Here is a 22,241-nt window from a genome sequence, read left to right as displayed (position 1 = left end):
CACAAACTTTGGATTGCTTTTGCAAGATGTGGCACTTTCTGTACATTTGTCAACAGAAGGTCCTTTCAAGACACAGATCAAGACACAGAGCTGAAACTTGTATTCACAGCTATCTATATATGTGATCTGGAGGAATCTTTGCAGCACTGCAGATTTCCCTATATTTTCTACTTCCGTTTTGTTTTTGCAATTAATCATTCTTGCATTATTCTGAGATTATGATGTTAATTTTCACTGACTCAGATTTCAACCTTTTGTGTCTCCCAAAAAGGTTGGATCCTGCAAATGCAATTGCCAGAGCTGATGTGCTGAAGTCACTAACCGATTCCACAATGACACTTGTGCTCCCTTTCTTCTGTGTGTCATATACTACCAGCAATTATGACTTTGCTGCACATCTGTCCGGAATGATTAACCAAGCTGCATTGAAGCTACGTAGCAATGGGGCACCGATTAATTGCCAAGGAAACCCTGTGGACCATTCTGCAGTCTTCCATTCTGAAGCTGGGTATTTTGAAATGGGACTAGATCGAGGTGACACTAGTTTTGAATGTAACTCAGACAATGATCTGGCTAATGTTCCTGCCAGTAGAGAAGCTGAAATCAGTAAAGTGTTAAGGGTACTATGGGCACTTTGTATTCAGGTGGATAAGGGGCTAAGATTGTATGCATCTTGCATTGTGTTAACTGACAATATTGTAGCTGTATTTCAGATTCCCCAACATGAATTCTTGGGGAATATGCAAAGTGTTATTTCTCAAATGCAGATAGTACTCTGTTTTCCCTGTTCAGAAATTTTGGAAATAGACTTTGAAGTGCCAGAAATGTGTCTTTTATTGAAGATGAAGACCCATGGTTGTTTCTTCTTCATTTCTGATTCCCAGAATCTCAAAGATTTCTACTTGTGTTTAAAAACTGTTCTATATCAACAATCAGGATCTATTTCAAATTTGCCTACCCTTGATTATGAAGGACCGCTTCTAAAAGACTTCATTCTTCAGCTTCTGCAACGTCAGCAGTTCTCACTGAATGATACTGAAATTAAAGGTAGTTTTGCTGCATATGTTTTGATCAGAGATAACCTCATGCTGCAGGATCAGTTTGAAGTGTTGAATCCTTCCCTTCCAAACATGGATGTGGTCAGTGGCACTAAGTTGAAGTCTAAGAACTCTCTGTATTCTGAAATCTGTTCACTAATTCTTCCAGGGAAAGAAGAGAATCTCAAACCTTTGTACATACCTTGTCTGCTGTTTTTGACAGCTCAGAATCTTTGTTTTCTAAGGATAGATTTTTGTTTAGCAGCTAAAAGGAATCCTGATTCTGAAAAGGAGGGTGCAAGATGTCCATTTAAATTGAACAGAGTTCCACTGGCTACATTGCTTTTAAACCAAAAGCACAGATCCCATACTGTGGAAACAGTTGCATTTTCAGATGGCCACGTACTTGAATTCTTGATTGGATATCAACTTGCAACTGCAGTTTTTGTGCTGCCTCACGAGAAGTTCCACTTCTTACGACTGTTCAGTCAACTGAGAGCAAGCCTTCAGGGTGTCAAGTCGATTGTGATACATAGAACTTCTCCAGATCACAGCTGCTTGGAAAAATGTTCTGCAGATACCATGAGTCAGTCTCCAGAAACCAAAAGGTAATTATATGACAGTTGATAGTTCAATCCAAAATGAGTTTCATACGGGAGAAAATGTAAAGTAAAATGTCTGAAAGAGTCTCCTCCACCCCTCCCTTCCCTGTAGCCAAACATGTTTTTGCACGTAGGAAGGTAGGAGTAGCTGTCCTGGAGATCTTTTGACTGATATTGATTAACTTGTATGATTTGTTAATGGTGGATTGTGAATATGCTCAATTTACTTTGGAAGTGGAATATCTCCCTTGCTGCCTAGTGAACTTGAGTTTTGATAGCAGTGTCTGGGGAGTATTCTTGATGGCGGAACTGTGCATGGTTGGTTACCTGTATAAAATCTATCAAATTCAGTGCATACGTTATACTTTCATGCAAGGTAAGGTTCTAACTTCTGAATTGGAAATGGAACTTGACTTATAGCTAGTAAGTGTTAAAGTAGCAGCTCAAGAACGTTCTGTATTTGGCTGTTGATCAAGTAATTGATGAGTAGAATTCTTTATATAGAAGCTTCTGCCATTCCATAATTAGAAAATTTGGTTTATAGATGTGCCCATAATTAACCCAGGACTTTAAACTAAAAGAAATGTAGATGCTGAAAATCTGAAACAAAACCAGAAATTGCTGGAAAATCTCAGCCAGTCTGGCAACATCTGTAGAGAGAAATCAGTTAACATTTTGGGTCTAGTGACCCTTCTTCAAAACAGTTTTCACAACAGATCTGCTGAAACTTTCAGCAGTTTCTATTTTTGTAATCCAAAACTTTGTTTGTTCATAAAATCCCTGCAGTGTGGAAACAGGCCATTTGGCCAAACAGGTCTATGCCCACCCTGCGAAGAGCATTCCACCCAGACTCACCCCTTTATCCTATCCATGTAAGCTTGCAATTCCCATGGCCAATTCACCTAACCTGGACATCTTTGGACCGTGGGAGGAAACCTACGCAGACATGCAAACTCCACAAAGACAGTCACCCGAGGCTGGAATTGAACCCAGGTCCCTGGCGCTGTGAGGCAGCAGTGCTGACCACTGAACCACCATTTCACACAGTTCTGTTGTTGAGTGAGGTAACATGATGGATAACACATCGCTTTAAATTTAAATATTAAAATTCCTTTTTGATGGCAGAAGGCTATCTTAGTTTTATGCTTGTTTAACTATGTATTTGCAACACTCTAACTTCCGTCATGTACCTTTTTGTCATCAATAATTCAGTTGGTTCCTCCAGGTTAATAATCACAGCAAACTATATAAACAATACGTGCACACACATGGTTCATGAAAACTGTTTCTAGCAAGCTAAACAGACTGAAAGATTTGCTTTGAAATTTAGAATGTTTAAGTATTTGCAACATTGGCCAATTTGCTAATCAAGTATATGGTACTATCACCCTCCTGTTGAGTCATCAAGTTCAATCTCCTGTCTGCACATGATTTTAGATTTTAATTTTTTAAAAAAAACTTTTAAAGCATGATCGAGACAATTGCTCAGCAGTGACTGCTCACTGCCACATAGTTTGGGTTCTGCAGTGCCACTCAGCTTCTGATCTCATTGCAGCCTTGATCCAAGCATAAGCAAAAGAGCTAAACTCAAACGAGATGAGAGTGACTGTCCTTGATATCAACAAGTTGATTAAATGTTGCATCCAGGAGATCCACTAAAACTGGGACAACCTCTCCATTGATTATAGCAACACCTGACATGAAGATGGTTGTGGTTGTTGGTTAGTCAACTCCACTCCAGAACATACTACAGAAGATTCTCAGGGTGGTGTTCTAGACCCATCCATCTTCAGGTGCTTCATCTGTGACTTTTTTTATTGTAAGCTCAGAATTGGGATTGTTGCGCAGTGTTTAGCACAATTTGTGACAACTTGGGTACTGAAGCAATCAGTTGCCATATGCAGCAAGGCATTCACCAAGTTGCTTACCATCCTGACTTGGAAATTTATTGTCAGGTTACTTTTAATGTTGTTGGGTCAAAATACTGGAATTCCCTCCCTAGCTGCATTGTGAGTCTACAGCAGATGGACTGCAGTGCTTCATCAAGGCAGCTCATCACCACCTCCTTGAGGGCACCTAGGTAAAGGCAGCGAACGCTGGCCCAGTCAGTGATGCCCACGACCATGAGTAATTAACTTTTTAAAAAAAAAAAAAGATCTGGACGATATTTGGTCTTGGGCTGATAAGAGGCAACTAACATTTGTGCCACCCAAATGCTAGGCCAGGACCATGTCCAATAAGAGAATCTGACTATCACTTCTGACATTCAGTGACATTGCCATTGCTGAACCTCCCAACTATTAACATCCTGGGAGTTACCATTGACCAGACACTGAACTGGATCGAACGTATAAATATCATGGCTACAAGACCAGCGCTGAGCCTAGGAATTCTGCAGTGATATTCAGTCACTCGTCCACTTACTGCCTTCTCAATATGTGCCTGCCATGTACAAAGCACTGGGCAGTGTGTAATGGAATATCCTCTACTTGCTTAGATGAGTGCAACTCCAATTCTCTAGAGGTTCAACTCCATTTAGAGCAAAACAGCCTCATGACTGCCTTCCAACTTGCTCCTTTTAAAAACTTAGTCCCTCATTCACTGATGCAAGGTGGCAACAGTGTCTACTGTCATCCAGATACATTGCAGAAGCAGAGTATCCTTCAGTTGCATCTTTTAAACTGACAACCTGTACCACCTCGAAGGACAAGGGCAGCAGGAGCATGAGAGCACTGCCGCCTACAAGTCTCCTTCCAAGCTCTCCATTACCCTGATTTGGAACTTATTCCTGTTCCTTCACTGTCACTGGGTCAAAATTCTGGGACTCGTTTCTTAACAGCACTGGGTGTACCTACCTGCAGTGAACTGCAATGATTCAAGAAAATATCTAACAATCAGCATCTCATGGGTAATAAATGTTGACTTAACTTGTGTTGCCCATATCCTGTGAACAAAAAGAGTCACTGCATTAACAACAGTTCTTGACAGAATTTCAGTCACCTTCTTAGTGTAAGAAACCTTTCCTAATCTTCACAGAAATATTTCTGTTTTATCTTTAAACCTACGCCTACTTTGGGGTGGCACGGTGGTTCAGTGGTTCGCACTGTTATCTCAGCGCCAGGGGCCTGGGTTTGATTCCAGCCTCAGGCGACTATTTGGGTGGAGTTTGCACGTTCTCCCCATGTCTGCTTGAGTTTGTGCTGGGTGCTCCTGTTTCCTCCCACAATCCAAAGATGTGCCAGTTAGTTGGATTGGCCGCACTAAGTTGCCCGTAGTTTTCAGGGATGTGTAGGTTACATGCATTAGCCATGGGAAATGTGGGGTTACAGGCATAGAGGAGGGGAATGGATCTGGGTGGGATGCTCTTTGGATCGTTGGTGTGGATGTTTTGGGTCGAATGGCCTGTTTCCACACTGGGAATTCTATTCTACTTGTTAACACCTTGCTGACGATTGGAAACAGTTTAATCCATAACTATAATCTTTCATAGCCTTTTTATTTAAAAACTAGATTTCCCTAAAGCTTTCTCTTCCCCAGCAAACTCCCTACAGTGAGGGTCATGGGGGTGAAGGAGTGGCAAAAAGCCTGGGTGTCAAACTATAAACTCAGTAGTCCTGCTAAGACATAGGAAATTAATGCTGAACCTTGTACATTGATTCTGTACTCACCCTATAATAGGATAGCCATTCACTCTTCAGCATGTTCCAGTTATGGTCTAATCAAGATCTTATCTATTTGAATTGCCTGTTTGTTTTTGTGCAAAATGCACTTTTGAAAGATGGTAACATTACTTCTGTCTCTGCATTAAAATGTACTTTTGAAGATCATTGCATATAAGGTAACTAATTTTTTGCCTTGTTTCCCTGTACTCAGTTTCTAAGTCGATGATTTCCTCAAATGTTTAAGGCAACATTTTCGTCAAGAGTTGTTCTCCATTTTTTCACCTCTGGTATATAGTTACAGTATTTTTGTATTACAAATTGGTGCATAAGATTAAGCAACTGTGCTGTCATACAAATTCACAAGGATTTAAAATACACCCAGCACACAGAGCACTGCACTTGGTAATTGACACAGCGTAAATGAAAGGATTTTTCAAAGTTTCAATATTCAACTTTTATGCCACTGTGTGTGGTAATAAAAATTTAAATAGTTCAGGGCAGGAAGTAGGTTGAGAAAACAAGTGTTTGGAAGCTACTGTTTCGTTGCACATGGATTGTAGAAATTTACTTTCCATTTTTTTTTCCTGTCTCAATATCTTCATTCAGTTAGTTCCATTGCCTGGAACATGTATTCCTTTTTAAGTCTTCATATTTTCTATTTTTATACAGCAACCAACCAAACGTCAGGTCAGAGCTGAACCTTTCTCTGCTGTATCCTTCAGAGGCACTGCTGCAGAAACTAACTGAAGAAAACCAATGTCCTTTTTATCTTTCTGCTTCCCAGCCCCTCTCACATTTGGCAGGATTGAAAGGAAGAGCCATTGTGGAATATTTTCACAATAGTGTAGCTGAGGTAATCCATTTAACATGTTTGCATTACGTACAAGTGGATATCCTTATTGCTCAAGCCATCATAGGTGAGGCCATTTGGACATAAACAGTGGCAAACATTTGAACTGCTATGGTAATCTTTGATGGCTTGATATTCCTTACTTGAGGCTGGGCTTTGACAACATGAAAATAGCGCTGTTTTTGAGTGTGTGTATGTGTATTGTCAGAATTGCCTTATCCGTATTTTACCATGTCTATCTTCACTGTCATGTAGGGGAATTATTACAGATATTTGTTATGCATCATGAAATCATGTCTACAATAATAGAATGCCCTTCTCCTCTACTGTAACCATTTAGTCTATTGTGTTTTTTGCCAGCTGTCACAGGTAACTCAGCTGGTCTCTCTCACCTGTCCTTTCCCCATACCCCTGCATACTTTTTTCGCTTTAGATGTGTGTTGAATTCCTTTCTGAAAACCGTAATCAATTCTATCTCTTTTTTAACATTGATTTTCTGTGCCTTTTGGCTCTTGACCATTCCACCAATGCGAACAGTTTCTCCCTACTCTGAACAGGTTCCTCATGACTTTGTACAGCACTATCCATTCTACTCTTAACCTTGTCTCCTGTAAGAACAACTCCAGCTTCTCCAAGGTATACATATGGCTGAAATCTTTCATCCCTGGAACTATCCATGTAAATCTTTTCTATATTCTGTCTAATACCTCACATTTTTCCTGCCCTCAATTAGCAACACTACTGTACTTGAATATGAACCAGCATTTTATAAAGCTTCTCCTTAATTGTTTTGCTTTTGTATTCTGTGCCTCTGCATAGAAGTCTAAAGATCCTTTATGCCTATTTAACTGTATTCTTAACCTGGCCTGCCACTTTTAATGATATGTGCATTTTACCCCAGGTGTCTCTGTTCTTGCAACCCCTTTAGGACTTTACTTTTTTATTCTGCTACTTCTCATTAATCCCACCAAAATATATGCATCATATTTCTAAACATTCAAGTTCACCTGTCAGATGTAGACCCATTTTAACCAACTTCTGTGTTCTCTTGAGAGCCTCATAATTTATAGTAAGACGAAGTGATGTGCCATCTGCCCTGTATACCCAAGTCTGTGTCATTGGTATATGTCTAGGAAAGTGGTTATGGAACTGAACATTGGAATTCTCAGCGTATGTCTTCCTTCAGTGTGAAAAACAAATGTTCACCACTACTTTATTTTCAGATGCTTGACAGCTTTGTAATCATGCTACCACTGTCACTTTTATTCCATAGCATGTATTGGCTGGTAAGCATTAGAAAATGGCTCTTGCAAGTCCAAATCAACTACATTACTCTCCACTCTTTCTGTTACCTCATCAGGAAACCATAAGGGTTAGTTAAACATTATTTGCCTTTTAATAAATCCATGCTGGCTTTCCTTAATTGACCCACAATTGTTCAAGTGACTGTTTGTTTGTTTGTTTGTTTAATTTTAAGTATAATTATTACTGCAGTCTCTCCTGCAACCCAGGATAATTTGATGATCTGTTGTTGATGGGCTTCTCCTTTTTTTGACCAAGTGTGCAAAATTTAAAATTCTCCAGTGCTCTGGCACTACGTCTCTATTGAAAAAAGATTTGATGGTGGCTCATTGGTTAGCACTGCTGCCTCACAGCCCCAGGATTTGATTCCACCATTGGGCGACTGTCAGTGTGGAGTTTGCACATTCTCCCCGTGTCTGTGTGGGTTTTCTCCAGGGGCTCCGATTTCCTGCCGCAGTCCAAAGCTGCGCACGTTAGGTGGATTGGACATAGGAAATGCAGGGTTACAGAGATAGGGTGGAGGGAGGGAGGTGGATGGGTCTGGGTCTGGCTCTGTGTGGGATGCTCTTTGGTGGATCAATGTGGACTCAGTGGGACAAATGGCTTCCTTACAAACTCTGGTGATTCTGTGATGCTATTGGCCAGTGCTTCAGCAACTTCCATGCTTGCTTAAGCCAGTGTCTGCTGGTGCAACCTGTCTGGTCTTGATGGCTTGGTAATTTTGAGGACAGCCAGCCTTTCTAATATCTACTGTTCAATCAATGTTTAGCTCATTTAATAATCTTGTTTCATAATGACTTCAACAGCATCCTTTTCCTTTAGTGAAGACAGATGCAAGGTACCAATTTACTACCTGAGACATGTCCTCTGCCTCCCATGTGAAAGTCCCTTTTTGGCCCCTAATTAACTCCACCCCTTCTTACTAACCATTATCATTTATATAGCTATAGATGTCTACCTTATTTCCTTTTTTACTTCCTTTGTTAATGTTCTATATACAGCCTCATTCTTAGTTGCATTCATCAACCTGAGATTTGTCATATGCAACCCCTTTCTGCTTCATTTTACTTTTTTTGTCATTCTGGACGCTTTGGTTTGTTTATCCTACCTTTCTTCCTTAACTTCAACCATCTTGTTTTCAAAAGCTCTTTAATTTGTATTTGCCGATTGGATGTGATAGGAATTGTTTTTCTTGTCTTTTGTCTGTCTACATAGTAAGTTTCCAATTCTGTTCGTTTATTTGACTTATTTTGATGCCTGAGTTACTTTTGTCAAATTTGTGGTTGCATTTTTAGAATGATCTTCAGTGCATGTATATTTGTTGCTGATGTACTTGTACTTGTATTGTTTATTCATGGCTCAAATGTTCGTCCCCTCAGGAATTTGGCTTGTCAGTTTTTTTTGTTGCTGTAATTGACATCCAAGCGTCAGATTCTGGTTAACTAGAAATTTGTTTGTCTGGAGTTGATTGATGACCATGGACCAACAATTGATGTGTTAAATGCTAATCAGTATGTTGAATATTGACATTTCATCTAGTAACAATGCCAGCAAGGCTACAAGAAATATATTTTTTTAATGTTTTGCTTGTGTTTATTCTTGCACAGCTTAACTATTTTATATGACTGTTATAGCTTTGATATTTTTGCTCGGATTAGGTTTTATAATCATAAAACAAAGAACTGTAGATGTTGGAAATCTGAAACAAAAACAAAAATTGCTGGAGAATCTCAGGTCTGGTTCCATCTTTGGAGAGAAAGCAGAGTCCATCTTTCTTCAGAGCAGATGACTCTGCTTTCTTTCTGCAGATGCTGCTAGACCTGCTGAAGTTCTTGAGCAATTTCTGTTTTTATTAGTGCTCATTTTTGAATTTGAACTAAATTATCGAATGAACCTCCATATTAAGCAGTATGCCACTTCATATTATTTAAAGAAATTCTGGATGTTTATATCCAGTCTGTATCAAAGTTGAATCTGGAACACTTGTGGTAATAGTGCTTACTTCCATTTTTTCATTGCTATGCAAAGGGGGAGGTGTTGGCCTAGTGGTATTATTGCTGGTCTGTTAATCCAGAGACCCAAATAATGTTCTGGGGGCCTGGGTTCGAATCCCTATCTCAGCAGATGGTGGAATTTGAATTCAGTTTAAAAAAAAAAAAAAAAAAATATTCTGGAATCAAGAGTCTACTGATGACTATGAAACCACAATCGATTGTTGAAAAAAACCCATCTGCTTCACTAATGTCCTTTAGGGAAGGAAACTGCTTTCCTTAACGGGACTGGCCTACATGTGACGCCCAATTCTTAACTCCCCTCTGTGCAATTAGGGGTGCACAGTGACCCCCTCATCCTGTGAATGAATTTTTAAAAAAGCAGGCCTATTCTGTGGAAGGGTAGAGTCTTTTCAAACTGAATTTCTGATGGCTAAAGGCAAAATTGATTGAACAGTTTTTTAGTTCACATCTTTTTAGATGCTTCCTTTTCTCTATTCTCTATTTCACCAATTTTTCTTCTTTGTACTGTTGCAGGTTGAGAATGAGGAGCTAAAGCATTTAACTTGGTCTTCGGTCGTATTTTATAAATGTTCTGAGCTTGAAGTGACTGCCTGCATAATGCTCTCAACCAAAGCGCTATATTTTGTGCTGGATGATGCCATCATTCAGCTTGCTGATCAATCTGGTAGGATTAATTGTGTTTATTGAAATACCCTTGCCTTATGTGGTAGCAATTATCTTCAATTTCTGTTTCTTGCAAATAAGAGTTATGTTGTTTGATTTAGAATATGAAAATATCTTTAGGGTCTTAATAAATAATGAGCCTTAATGGGTTTTAATGGGTCTTAATTAATAATAGTACATTGTTGGTCACAGGTGGGATGGAATCACTTGGCTGATTTAATCTGGATGTCTTGAAATAATGCTGAAAGCAATTATAAATTTTGAAAGGAAATTGGGATACATTTGTAAAGGAGAAATTTGCAAGGCTGGGGAAAGAGTGGGGGTTGTTTTTCATTCGCTCATAGGATTTGGGCATTGCTAACTAGCCAGCATTTGTTGCCCTTCCCTGGTTGTCAGGTAAGATTTAGCTGAAAAATACTCATTAAATCGCTTTCAAGGGTAGACCACCCAAAATTTTATAATCCAGTCGACAGTACCTGTGCTTTTCTTTCCAAATTCTGTATAGAAATCAAGCTGTACTGGCACTGGTGAAGGTGTCCGTTCCAACAAAGCTAAAACAGCCATTAACTGCTGCACAAAGTTATGTGTGGTATAGCTGTCCCTGGTCAGGTTGCCCCTTGAGAAGGTGGTGGTGAGCTGCCTACTTGAACCGCTGCAGTCCATGTGCTTAGGTAGATCCACAGTGCACTTAGTGAGGGGATTCCAGGATTTTGACCCAGTGACAATGAAGGAATGAAAGTTTTCCAAGTCAGGATGCTGAGTGGCTTGGAGGGGAACTTGCAGGTGGTGGTGTTCCCATTATCTGTAGCCCTTGTCCTTCGAGATAAAGTTGATAGTTACTTGGGAGAATGCAGACTATATGAGGAATGCCAGCATAGATTTGTTAAGGAAAATCATATTGTGAATACTGGCTTGCAGTTTTTGACGAGGTAACTGAGAGGATTGTTGAAGTTAATGATACAGCCAATATAGACTTCAATAAAACATTTAATAAATGTGAGCAATGACTTGTGAGCAAACGTAATCTTGTGAGATAAAAGGCTTAGGAGTGACATGAATACAGAATTCACTGAATTAACAGGAAACAGTAGTTGTTAATGTTTTTTAAATTCTAGGAAGGCTTGTAGTGATATGCCCAGATTATATAGACTTTGTACAGAGAACAATTTCAAAATTTGTGAATAACATAAAGTAGAAGTACTGTGAACAATAAAGCAGATAATACAGAATTTCAGAAGGACATGGATTGGTGACATGGGTGGGCAGATAGAATTTAATGCATAAAAATGGTGATCCATTTAGATAGGAGGAATGCAGCAAAGGAAACAGGAGCAGAGCATCCTGCCAGAATAGGTTGAGAAAGTGGCGATACTGGAGGAACAACACCTCATATTCCACCTCGGGAGCCTACAGCCCGATGACCTTAAAATTAGAATTCACCAGTTTTAAAATCTCCCCATCTCATGCCCAACCCTCGCCTCCTTGACCTGACACAACTTTTCTATCTTCTTCCCCACCTATACGCACTACCCTTCCCACCAACCAATCCCTACTACCCCCTATCTGTATCCAACCTATCACCATACCATCCACCTTTCCCCAGCCTCCTCCATCCTCCTGCCTCCTTGGCCCGACATAACCTGTCCATCTTCTCTCCCATCTATCCACACCACTCATCCCACTGACCAATCCCCACCTGCACTCACCTATCATCATCCCACCTACCTTTCCTCAGCCCCACCCTTCCTCTCTATTTCCCAGCTCCCTTCCCCCTCCCCGTTTCTGAAGAAGGGTCCCAACCCAAAATGTCAACTTTCCTATTCCTCTGATGCCGCTTGGCCTGCTGTGTTCCTCCAGCTCCACACTGTGTTGTCTCTGACCCCAGCATCTGCAATATTTGCTATCTTCAAGTGGTTAATAAAGCATGAACAAAAACAAAGTTGCTGGAAAAGCTCAGCAGGTCTGGCAGCATCTGTGAAGGAGAAAACAGTTAACGTTTCGGGTCCAGTGACCCTTCCTCAGAACTGATGCTGGCTGGGAAAAAGTCAGATTATATGCGGAAAGTAGGGAGGTGGGTGGGGTAGGGAGTAAACAATAGGGTAGAGCCCAACGAGAGAAAAAGACAGTTGAACAGATAAAGAAGTTGCTAACGATCAGGCTATGAGGGTGAATAGTTGTTAATGGGGACTGTTGGTGACTAACAACAGGGGGTGTGTAATGGCAGGCTATGTGGTAACAAGGCCTGGTGTGTGGGGTAGGGGACTGGGACATGGGAGAGTTTAGGCCCTAAAATTATTGAACTCAATATTGAGTCCGGAGGGCTGTAGGGTCCCCAAGCGGAAAATGAGGTGTTGTTCCTCCAGCTTGTGTTGGGCTTCACTGGAACACTGCAGCAAGCCAGAGAAAGAGATGTTGGCCAGTAGGGTGGTGCATTGAAGTGGCAGGGAACAGGTCGTTCAGGGTCTTTTTTCCGAGCAGAACTTAGATGTTCTGCAAAGCGGTCACCAAGTCTGTGCTTTGTTTCCCCAATGCAGAGGAGACCACATTGTGAGCAGCGAATGCAGCAGATTAGATTCTGGGAAGTGCAGGTGAAGTTTTGCTTCACCCGGAAGGTATGTTTGGGCCCTTGGATACTGTGGAGGGAGGAGGTAAATGGGCAGGTGTTGCACCTTCGCTGGTTACATATGAAGGTGACGTAGGGCTGTGGGGAGCTGTTGGGGGTGAAGGAAGTGTGGACCAGATCGTCCCAGAGGGAACGGTCCCTGCGGAAGGTGGACAAGGGAGGGGAAGGGAATGTGTGTCTGGTGGTGGCATCTCGCTGGAGGTGGTGGAAATGGCGTCTGATGATCTTCTGGACATGGATGCTGGTGCGATGGTAGGTGAGGATAAGGGGAACCCTATCGCTGTTGCGGGAGGGAAGAGAAAGGGTGAGGGCGGAAGTGCGGGAGATGGGTCGGACCTGGTTGAGGGCCCTGTCGACAATGGAGCTGGGGAATCCTCGGTTGAGGAAGAAGATAGACATTTCGGAGGCTCCTTTGTCGAAGTTGGCCTCATCTGAACATATGCGACGGAGAATGAGGAACTGAGAGAATGGGATGGAGTCTTTACAGGAAGTGGGGTGTGAGGATGTATAGTCCAGGTAGCTGTGGGAGTCATTGGATTTGTAATGGATATTAGTGGCCAGTCTATCCCGAGAAATGGAAGTAGAAATGTCGAGGAAGGGAAGGGAGGAGTCAGACATAGACCAGGTGAAAATGAGGGCAGGGTGGAAATTGGAGGCGAAATTGGTGAAGTTTTCCAATTCCAGATGAGAGAGGGAAGCAGCACCGATGATATCATCGATGTATTGGAGAAAGAGTTGTGGGTGGGGGCCGGAGTAGAACTGGAATAAGGAATGTTCCACGTACCCCACAAAGAGACAGGCATAACTAGGGCCTATGCAGGTACCCATGACAACCCCTCTTACCTGAAGAAAATGACAGGAGTTGAAAGAGAAGTTATTGAGGGAGAAGACAAGCTTGGCCAAGCGGAGGAGGGTGGTGGTGGGTGGGGATGCTTCAGGTCTTTGCTCCAGGAAAAAGCGGAGAGCCCTAAGACCCTCCTGGTGGGGAATGGACGTGTAAAGGGATTGCACATCTATGGTAAAGAGGAGGTGGCTAGAGCTGGTAAACTGGAAGTTTTGAAACCGGCATAAGGCGTCAGATGAATCATGGATGTATGTGGGTAGGGATTGGACCGGGGGGAGAAGACCAAGTCAAGGTAGGAAGAGAGGAGTTCTGTGGGGCAGGTGCAGGCTGAAACAATGGGTCTGCCCTGACAGTCCTGTTTGTGGATTTTTGGCAGGAGGTAGAAATGAGCTGTGCGGGATTGGGGGACTATTAGCTTGGAAGCGGAAGTTGGGGAGATCACTGAATGAAATGAGATCCGTAAATGTAGTAGATACGATGGCCCGATGTGCCATGGTGGGGTCATGGTCCAGGGGAAGGTAGGAGGAGGTAGCTGAGACCTGGCGCTCAGCCTCTGCAAGGTAGAGATCAATATGCCAGACTACAACTGCACCACCCTTATCGGCAGACTTGATGACAAAGTCAGGGTTTGATCTGAGTGCAGTCAGTTCGGAGGAAGATAGGTTGGATTTGTTGAGACAAATGTCTCAAATGTCACAACGTGACATTAATCGCCTCCATTTCACTGCCCCCCTCAACAAATCCAGCCTGTCTCCCTCTGAACTTCCGTGCACTCCGATCCTAACCCTGACTTTGTCTGACTTTTTCTGCATATAAACTGACGTTTTCCCAGCCACCATCAGTTCTGAGGAAAGGTCATCGGACCCGAAACGTTAACTCTGTTTTCTCCTTCACAGATGCTGCCAGACGTGCTGAGCTTTTCCAGCAACTTTGTTTTTGTTCCTGATTTACAGCATTCACAGTTCTTTTGGTTTTTTTTTTGGTTAATAAAGCATGTTGTGTTGTCTCTTTTTGTTAACAGAGACATAGAGTTCAAAAGCAGGAAAGTTATATTCAACCTGTTTAAACATTAGTTTGGCCTCAAAAGGAATCCTGTGTGCAATCCTGAATATTATACTTTAGGAAAACGTGAAAGCATGAGAACATGAGTGCAGAAAAACATGATGACAACGGTTCCAGGCATGGAAAACTTCAATTACCTAGAGAGACTGGAGAGGTTGGGGCTGCATTTCTTAGAGCGGCGAATGGTGAGAAGAGATTTGATAGAAGCGCTTAAAATCATGGTGGGGAGGGGTGGTGGAAGCTGTTCCTCCTGCGAGAAGGATTGAGAACAAGAAGGCAGGTTTAAGGTAACTGGCAAAAGAAGTGATGGACTTGAAAAGAAAACTACTTCACGCAATGAGTTGTTGAGATCTGGATCCACTGCCTGAATAGTGGATGCAGTTTCAATCATGCATTTTAAATGGCACTGAGTAAATTACTGATTTTGGTGAGCTAGCATTGAGAAGATGGGACAAATTAGTTCCTCCTCCTGAGCTGCAGCAATACTGTGATTCATTTGGTGCTGAACTAACTGCAAAATAGGCACCATTATCTTGTTTAAAACAAACAAACAAAAGTATCCTGGATCTACATTTACACTGCAAAAATCAACTGAAAGTGGTTTCTTCACGTTTGCTACATAATACCATCTGTCATTATACACTAATGCCTTCTGAATGTTGTGCCAGCTCTACCTTAACGAGAAAAAAACCTTTGGACAGCTGTCTTGGAAGTACAGATTAACTTGGGAATACAGTGAATAAATATATGTGAATACATTAAGATCACCAGTAACATTTAATGACCTGTTTTCATAAATTTTTATTAGGATGTTGGGATGAGCAACAATCTTTCGACTCTGAAGATACCTGTCTGCTGCTGTCCTTCTGCTTTGTCCTAAAACTAAACGATCTGCAGTCTGTGCACGTGGGCCTTTTTGATCAGTATTTTCGCATCACTGGTAAGTCAATCCAAATTTGCATTCAGTAGCTCAGTCTTGCTAGAATCTAGAAAATATCTAATCTTATTTTGTCACTTTTTATAACAGTACAACTATGGTAAATTTCAGATGTGTTTCTTAAAAATCTATTGACATTCTGGCAAAACGATGCATTGCTGATAGATGTCAGTTGTACTCTTGGAGTTTTAATGCTGATATATAGTGTGCAGTTTCTCTTTGTATAATAAAGTTCAGTCCTTTTAAACAATAAAATTCCTGCAGTTCAAATTAATTTCCTTTATCTTGTTAAACTTGCAGCACAGAAGGAGGCAATTTAGCCCATCATGCCTGTACCAGCTCTTTGAGAGAGCTATCAGAGTCATCCCACATCTCTGCTCTTTCCCCATCTATCAATCCATCCATTACTTTGTCAGGTAGTTCGTTCCAGGTCAAAAAAAAGCCTCACTGTTCTCTTCATCTTCCCTCTCGTTCTTTTGCTAACTATCTTAAATTTGTGTTCTAATTACTTACCTTTCCTCCATTTGAAATTGTTTCTCCTTTTTCACTGTGTATCAGAATCCTTCATAATTTTTAACATCACTAGTAATTTTCCGACTAAAACTTATGCTTTAGACGACTTTACTCTTTTCACATAATTGCTCCTTCGTCCCTGGTCACTTTGCTCTGCACTGTAAAACCTGTAACTTGTTACTCCATAGTACTCAATGTTGACTACTCGTATTTGTATCAATTCCTAGTTAATTTTTGTAGAACAGATCGTACTCCCAGTTAATGTACATTTTTGTCAAATTCTTCTTTAGGAGTTGGCCTATGCAGAGAATTTGTGAGCTTTCAAAAATCAGTATTGCAGCAATAAGTTGACATTTAATACATGTGCTTTGTCATCAAAGCACAATCCGTGAACAAGTTAAAAGTTTCCACTGTTTAAAAAACTTTATTATTGGGGAAAAAATGCTCTTCAAAATGAAGGGAAGCTGTATTACATTTAGGAAAACAATGCAGTTTCTTCCTAGATTTGACAAATTCAACATTTTTAAAAATATTGTTTCTTCATTGTATATTTTTAACGTTTGATCTAGGCCCATCTGCTGAACACATTGTTGCTTGCCTGACCAGGGACAGCTATACCACACATAACTTTGTGCAGCAGTTAATGGCTGTTTTATCTTTGTTGGAACGGACACCTTCACCAGAGCCAGTAGAGCTTGATTTCTATACAGAATTTGGAAAGAAAAGCACAGGTACTATCGACTGGATTATAAAATTTTGGGTGGTCTACCCTTGAAAGCGATTTAATGAGTATTTTTCAGCTAAATCTTACCTAAAATCTGTAATTAGTCCTTTGGTTAGACTCCCCCTTTAGTGATTTGCAGAATAGAAACTGCTGGTTTATTTGTGCATTAGTTCATAGAATATTTTGTGTGTTGTATACCAAAAAATTCTGATGATCTGCAGCTGATACTTATTACCTGGACATCAAATGAACTGCCGCAGTTTATAATGCTGCCTGTGAAAAGCCAGTTGAGGATCATAATCAATACCTTCAAATTGTCTGGATATTTTTGATGTAAATTTTCTGACTGTTATATCCTATCAGATTCCATGCATATATTTGGTGCTGATAAAGACTGACAATGTGAACTGAATTTAGTGCAGATGTCTGAAGATAATCATTCAACAAGTTTTCACCATTGATACGTAATCCTCATTATATTTGGAGTTAAATGTTTTATTAGGTTTTGTTTATAATTTATTGAATAGTCTATTCATTCCACCTTGTGCACACAATCATTTTTATTGGTAAATGATTATTTTTGAGGTTCATAACCCCACGTGGTCTTTCCTAATCACACATGTCGATTGACCAATCTACTTCTACCAATAAAGTCACATCGCTATGCACTGCAGAAGCGTATTTAATGACATTTTTGTCTCCTCATCTGTTTGACTCACTGGCAAGTTTCTGTTCTTTGCAGCAACACTGATTGCCATGAATTGCAATTTCACACATTACCTCTCCATTAATGCAAAAGATAAGTTGCAACAATCTTCATCCAGAAGTACCATATGGATTATTCACATCCACCATCTTCAGAGTTCCCCAGCATCACAGATGCCAATATTCAGCCAATTTAATTTATTACACAGGATATCAAGAAACAGTTAAAGGTTCTGTATACTGTAAAGGCTATGATTCCTGACAACATGCTGGCAATAATAACTAAGATGTGTGCTCCAGAACATGCTGTGCCTCTTGCCAAGCCGTTTGAGTACAACTAAAACACTAGAACATACCTGACAATATGGAAATTTGCCCTAATGACCTGTACATACACTAGATAGATTCAACCCAGCCAGTTCCCACTGTATCAATTTATTCTTAACCATCAGTGAAGTAATAGAGAGGGTCATCAATTGTACTATCAAGCAGTGATGACTTACTGTCTGATATCCAGTTTGAGTTCTGCAAGGGTCACTCAGCTTCTGACCTCATGACAGCCTTCATACAAACATGGGCAGAAGAGCTGAATTCCAGAGATTAAGTAAGAGTGACAGCCCTTGACATCAAGGTCACATTTGACCAACCGTGGTGCCTTGGAACCCTTACAAAAATTGAGTCACCGGAAATTGGGAGGGGAAACTTCTGCTGTTTCGAATCATACCTGACACACAGGCAGATGGTTGTGGTAGTTGGAAGCCGGTCCTCTCAGCTCCAGGACGTCTCTGAAGTAATTTCACAGAGCTACATCCTAGGCCCACCCATCTTCATGACCTTTCCTCCATGATAAGGTCAGAAGTGAGAATGTTTTCTGATGTTTGACACCTCGGATACTAGAGCAGTCCATGTCCAAATGCAGCAAGACCTAGAAATATCCAAGTTTGGATTGACAAGTAGCAAGTAACATTCATGTCAGTCAAGTGCCAAGCAATAGCCATTTCCAACAAGGGAGAATCTAATGATTGCATGATATTTACTGGAATTGCTATCACTGAATCCCTCACTATCAGAATCCTGGTGGTTACCACTGATTAGAAACTGAACCAGATTGGCTACATAAATAATGTGGCTACACGAGTAAGTCGGAGACTAGGAATCTTGCAGCGAACAGCTCTCCACCTGACTCCCGAAAGCCTGTCCACATCATCTACAAGGCATTGGTCAGGCGTGTAATGGAATACTCCCCATTTGCCTGGGTGAGTGCAGGGCCAACAACACTCTACAAGTTGACACTGTGGACAGAGAAATATGCTGGGTTGGCACCTCATTCGCAAGCATTCATTCCCTCCGCCACCAATACTTCAGCAGCAGTGAATACTGTTTATAAAGTGCACTGCATAAATTGACCAAGGCTCCTTAGCTCCTTCTAAACACATGACCACTGCCATCTAGAAGGACAAGGACCGCAGTACATGAGCATCACCTGAAGGTTCCCCCTCAAGCCAGTCACCATCCTGACTTGGAAATATATTTCGCATTACTTCATGATCACTGGTCAAAATCCTGAACTTCTTGGAAGCATTGTGTCTGCCCCCATACAGCAAATTGCTGAAGTGCTTCAAGAATGCATATTGTCATCACCTTCCCAAGGATAACTAGGGGTGGGGTGTAAATGCTGATCCAGCCAGTGTTACCCACATTCCATGAATGAATTTTTAAAAAATACTCACTGCATAGAATTAAGCACTGCTTTGGCTAATTTTTAAAAACTTAATTTTGAGTGAACATCATTATAGTTTCTATTTAACTTCTAAAAGGGTGACTAAAGAGAGTCACAACAACAAATAAAATTAAATATGTTGGCTTGCAATTCAGTTTATGTAAAATATGTTAATGTGCAAGGGCTGTTTATAATCTGTGTGCATCTTTTCTGAATAGGTCAAATGGAAAATTATGAAATTGTACACTCCAGAGTGAAATTCATTTATCCAAGTGAAGAAGAAGTTGGTGACTTGACTTTTATAGTAGCAGAGAATATACAGGAACCAAATAGTCTCCAGACATCCAACATACTTTTGTATGTTTTAGCATTTCAAGTAAAGTTTCTGGAGACCCCTTCTCATACTGGCAAAAGTTCTCTACATCCAAAAACCTTAATTTTGACTAGCTACGATATGCTTCTATTTGAAGAAGATTATGTCAGTTACCCATTGCCAGAATTTGCAAAGGAGCCTCCACAAAGGGATAAGTACAAATTAACTGATGCCAGGAGGATCCGTGATCTTGATCGTGTACTCATGGGTTATCAGACTTATCCACAGGCCATCACATTTGTGTTTGATGATGTGCAGAACCGTGACCTCTTAAGTGACATGATGCTTGACCATTTTGAACATCCACTTAATGCCTCTTCTGCAATTAGAAAATACGATTGCAATCCTAGCACTGAAGTTCAGTGGTGTCTCTTTGTAGCCAGTCCTGAAAGTCGTGAGAAGCTGATTGCATTGCTTGCTAGACAGTGGGAACTGCTTTGCAGTAGAGAACTGCCAGTTGAACTTACTGGTTAACCCGATCCCAAGTATGTCCAATATATTGTAAAACTAAGTTGTACTGATGATTAACGGTTATTTGAACAACACTCTTGGGGATTGTAAATATCATGGGAGTCAGACTAGTTTTTTTGATGTTTAGGGCTTTTAAAGTTTATTTTTTACAAATTCAGTGTAAACAAATTGTACACACTTATGCATCCTGCTTTTGTGCAATATAAACTGAACATAAAGGTCACTATAATATGTTATGCTTGTATGTTTTTGAAATATTAAGTGCAATGTTTATCTAATGGACAACTTTGTGTAGCATGCTGCTATAATGAATTTGCAATAAAGTTATTCGTCCTGGATTTTTTTTTTAAGAAAGGTACTTCGCTTTAATGAAATTTTTATGGTACTTAATGAATAGTTTTCTATTAGATTAATCTGCATTTTTTTGAGTACTATTACATAGTACTATAAAATTAGTGGGATGCAGATTCAAATTAGTTTGTTCTGTTGTTCTCTATCTGGGATTGGAAGGTTATGCAGCAGTGATGAACTAGTAATCCAGAGGCTCATGCTAATGCTCTGGGGTCATAGATTTGTATCCCTCCATGGCAGCTGCTAGAATTTAATTTTGTAACATAAAACTCATCTCAGCAATGGTGACAATGGAACTATCATCAATTGTAAATTTTTTTTTAAAAAACCCATCTGGTTCACTAACGTCCTTTAGGGAATATAAATCTGCCGTTCCTATTTGGTCTGGCCTACGTCAACTAGTTGATTCTTACCAGCCTTCTGAAATGGCCTAGCAACTCACTAAATTACAAAGCAATTGGAGATGGGCAACAAATGTAGACCTTTCCTCTGTTGCTCACATCCTTTGAAACAATAAAGAGAAAATGGTCTGCTTGTGGTCAGCACTGGTTAACGTAGAAATGGGAACTGCTAATCTGGCTGGCAGAGAATTGAGAAACTACTTGACATTTGTTTCAATAGGAAATCATTTCCTTCCAACAATCCAAACACTTATTGGCACATTTGTCTAAGTGAATATCCAGTAAATGTTTTGTCAAATGTTAAAACATGTTAAATATTGTCACTTTTCAAATTCGCAAAATGAGGCCTTCATTGCGTTCATCAATGTGCTGAAGCTTTGACAAGGTAAAATGCTTTGAGTTCGACTAGTGATTTGTTACACAATTCTTGCTACTATCCTAAACTGGAAGATCTAATGCCAAGTTATGCCAGAATCCTCCTCTTTATACCATTCATTCCAAAGTGGCATCAGTCAAAGGTTAGAGCTAGTATCATAGATGTGCCCCCCTGCAACAAGAGTAGGTGGTGAAAATCAGTCCTATGATGGTGTTAAAATCTAATTAATACCATCATAGATGTAGTATGGAGTTTCCTACCTACAATCAAAACGTAAGTTTGAGTTTCATATCGTACACCCACATATTGCACATTGTACAAGTAATTGGCTATCTGCCATTACATCTGGCACTTTTTAAAATTATCCCAACTATCTTTTGTATAAAGAATAAGGTTGTAATGTCATTTAAATTTAAATGGTTCCTTCATTTGAACCTGTGGAGAATGTCTTGCAGTAGTTCTAGCTTTTTTATAGATTTCAATGTAACTTATAGAACTATTATTGTAACACCTCAAATGGGAACATAGGGATGTAGGAAGAAGAGTAGGCCATTCAGTCCCTTCATCCTGTTCTGCTATTCAGTAGGATCATAGCTGATCTGTGGCATAACTGCATATACATGCTTTGGATCCATATCCCTTGATACTCTTCCTAAATTTAAAAAAAAAGTCTGTCTCAGAATTGAATTAGCATTTGATTTGATTTATTGTCACATGTACCTAAGTACACTGAAAAGCTTTGATTGTGAGCATTAGAGGCAGATCATGGGAAGCTAGGACGTACAAATCATAGGGTGAAAAGAAAACTTGGACCGAGTCGACATACAGGTTATACTGCACAGGGTGTGCGCTAGATAAGATCAACTTTAACAAGATTGGCATAATTTGAAGTTAGAGACCATTTATCAGTCTAATATCAACAGCAGGGAAGAAGCTGTTCTTGAACCTGCTGGTGCATGTTTAAGCTTCTGCCTGACATAAAAGGTTGGAGGAGAGCATTACTGGGGTGG

General features: G+C 40.4%; 1 protein-coding gene across 5 annotated transcripts in view; it reads left to right on the top strand.

Moving 5' to 3' along the window:
- The window catches only part of nisch (nischarin), a 59,520-nt gene extending 39,059 nt beyond the window's left edge, over positions 1 to 20,461 (top strand). The window contains exons 16-21 of one of the 5 annotated variants that reach the window (XM_020511054.2): positions 272 to 1,645; positions 5,971 to 6,154; positions 9,982 to 10,132; positions 15,469 to 15,600; positions 16,680 to 16,841; positions 19,478 to 20,461. In XM_020511054.2, coding sequence (XP_020366643.1) covers positions 272 to 1,645; positions 5,971 to 6,154; positions 9,982 to 10,132; positions 15,469 to 15,600; positions 16,680 to 16,841; positions 19,478 to 20,106 — 2,632 coding nt within the window. In that variant the 3' untranslated portion in view covers positions 20,107 to 20,461. Of the gene's footprint in view, positions 1 to 271; positions 1,646 to 5,970; positions 6,155 to 9,981; positions 10,133 to 14,619; positions 15,601 to 16,679; positions 16,842 to 19,477 lie in introns of those variants that run through there. The other 4 variants (XR_007263864.1, XM_048606274.1, XM_048606276.1 and 1 more) reach the window with 4 other exon arrangements.
- Positions 20,462 to 22,241: the final 1,780 nt, after the last annotated feature.

The sequence above is a fragment of the Rhincodon typus genome, chromosome 16 (genome assembly GCF_021869965.1).
Source record: "Rhincodon typus isolate 14 chromosome 16, sRhiTyp1.1, whole genome shotgun sequence".
NCBI lineage: Eukaryota > Metazoa > Chordata > Chondrichthyes > Orectolobiformes > Rhincodontidae > Rhincodon > Rhincodon typus.
Note: the sequence above shows the minus strand (reverse complement) of the source record. Positions and strands in the feature narration are given on the sequence as shown.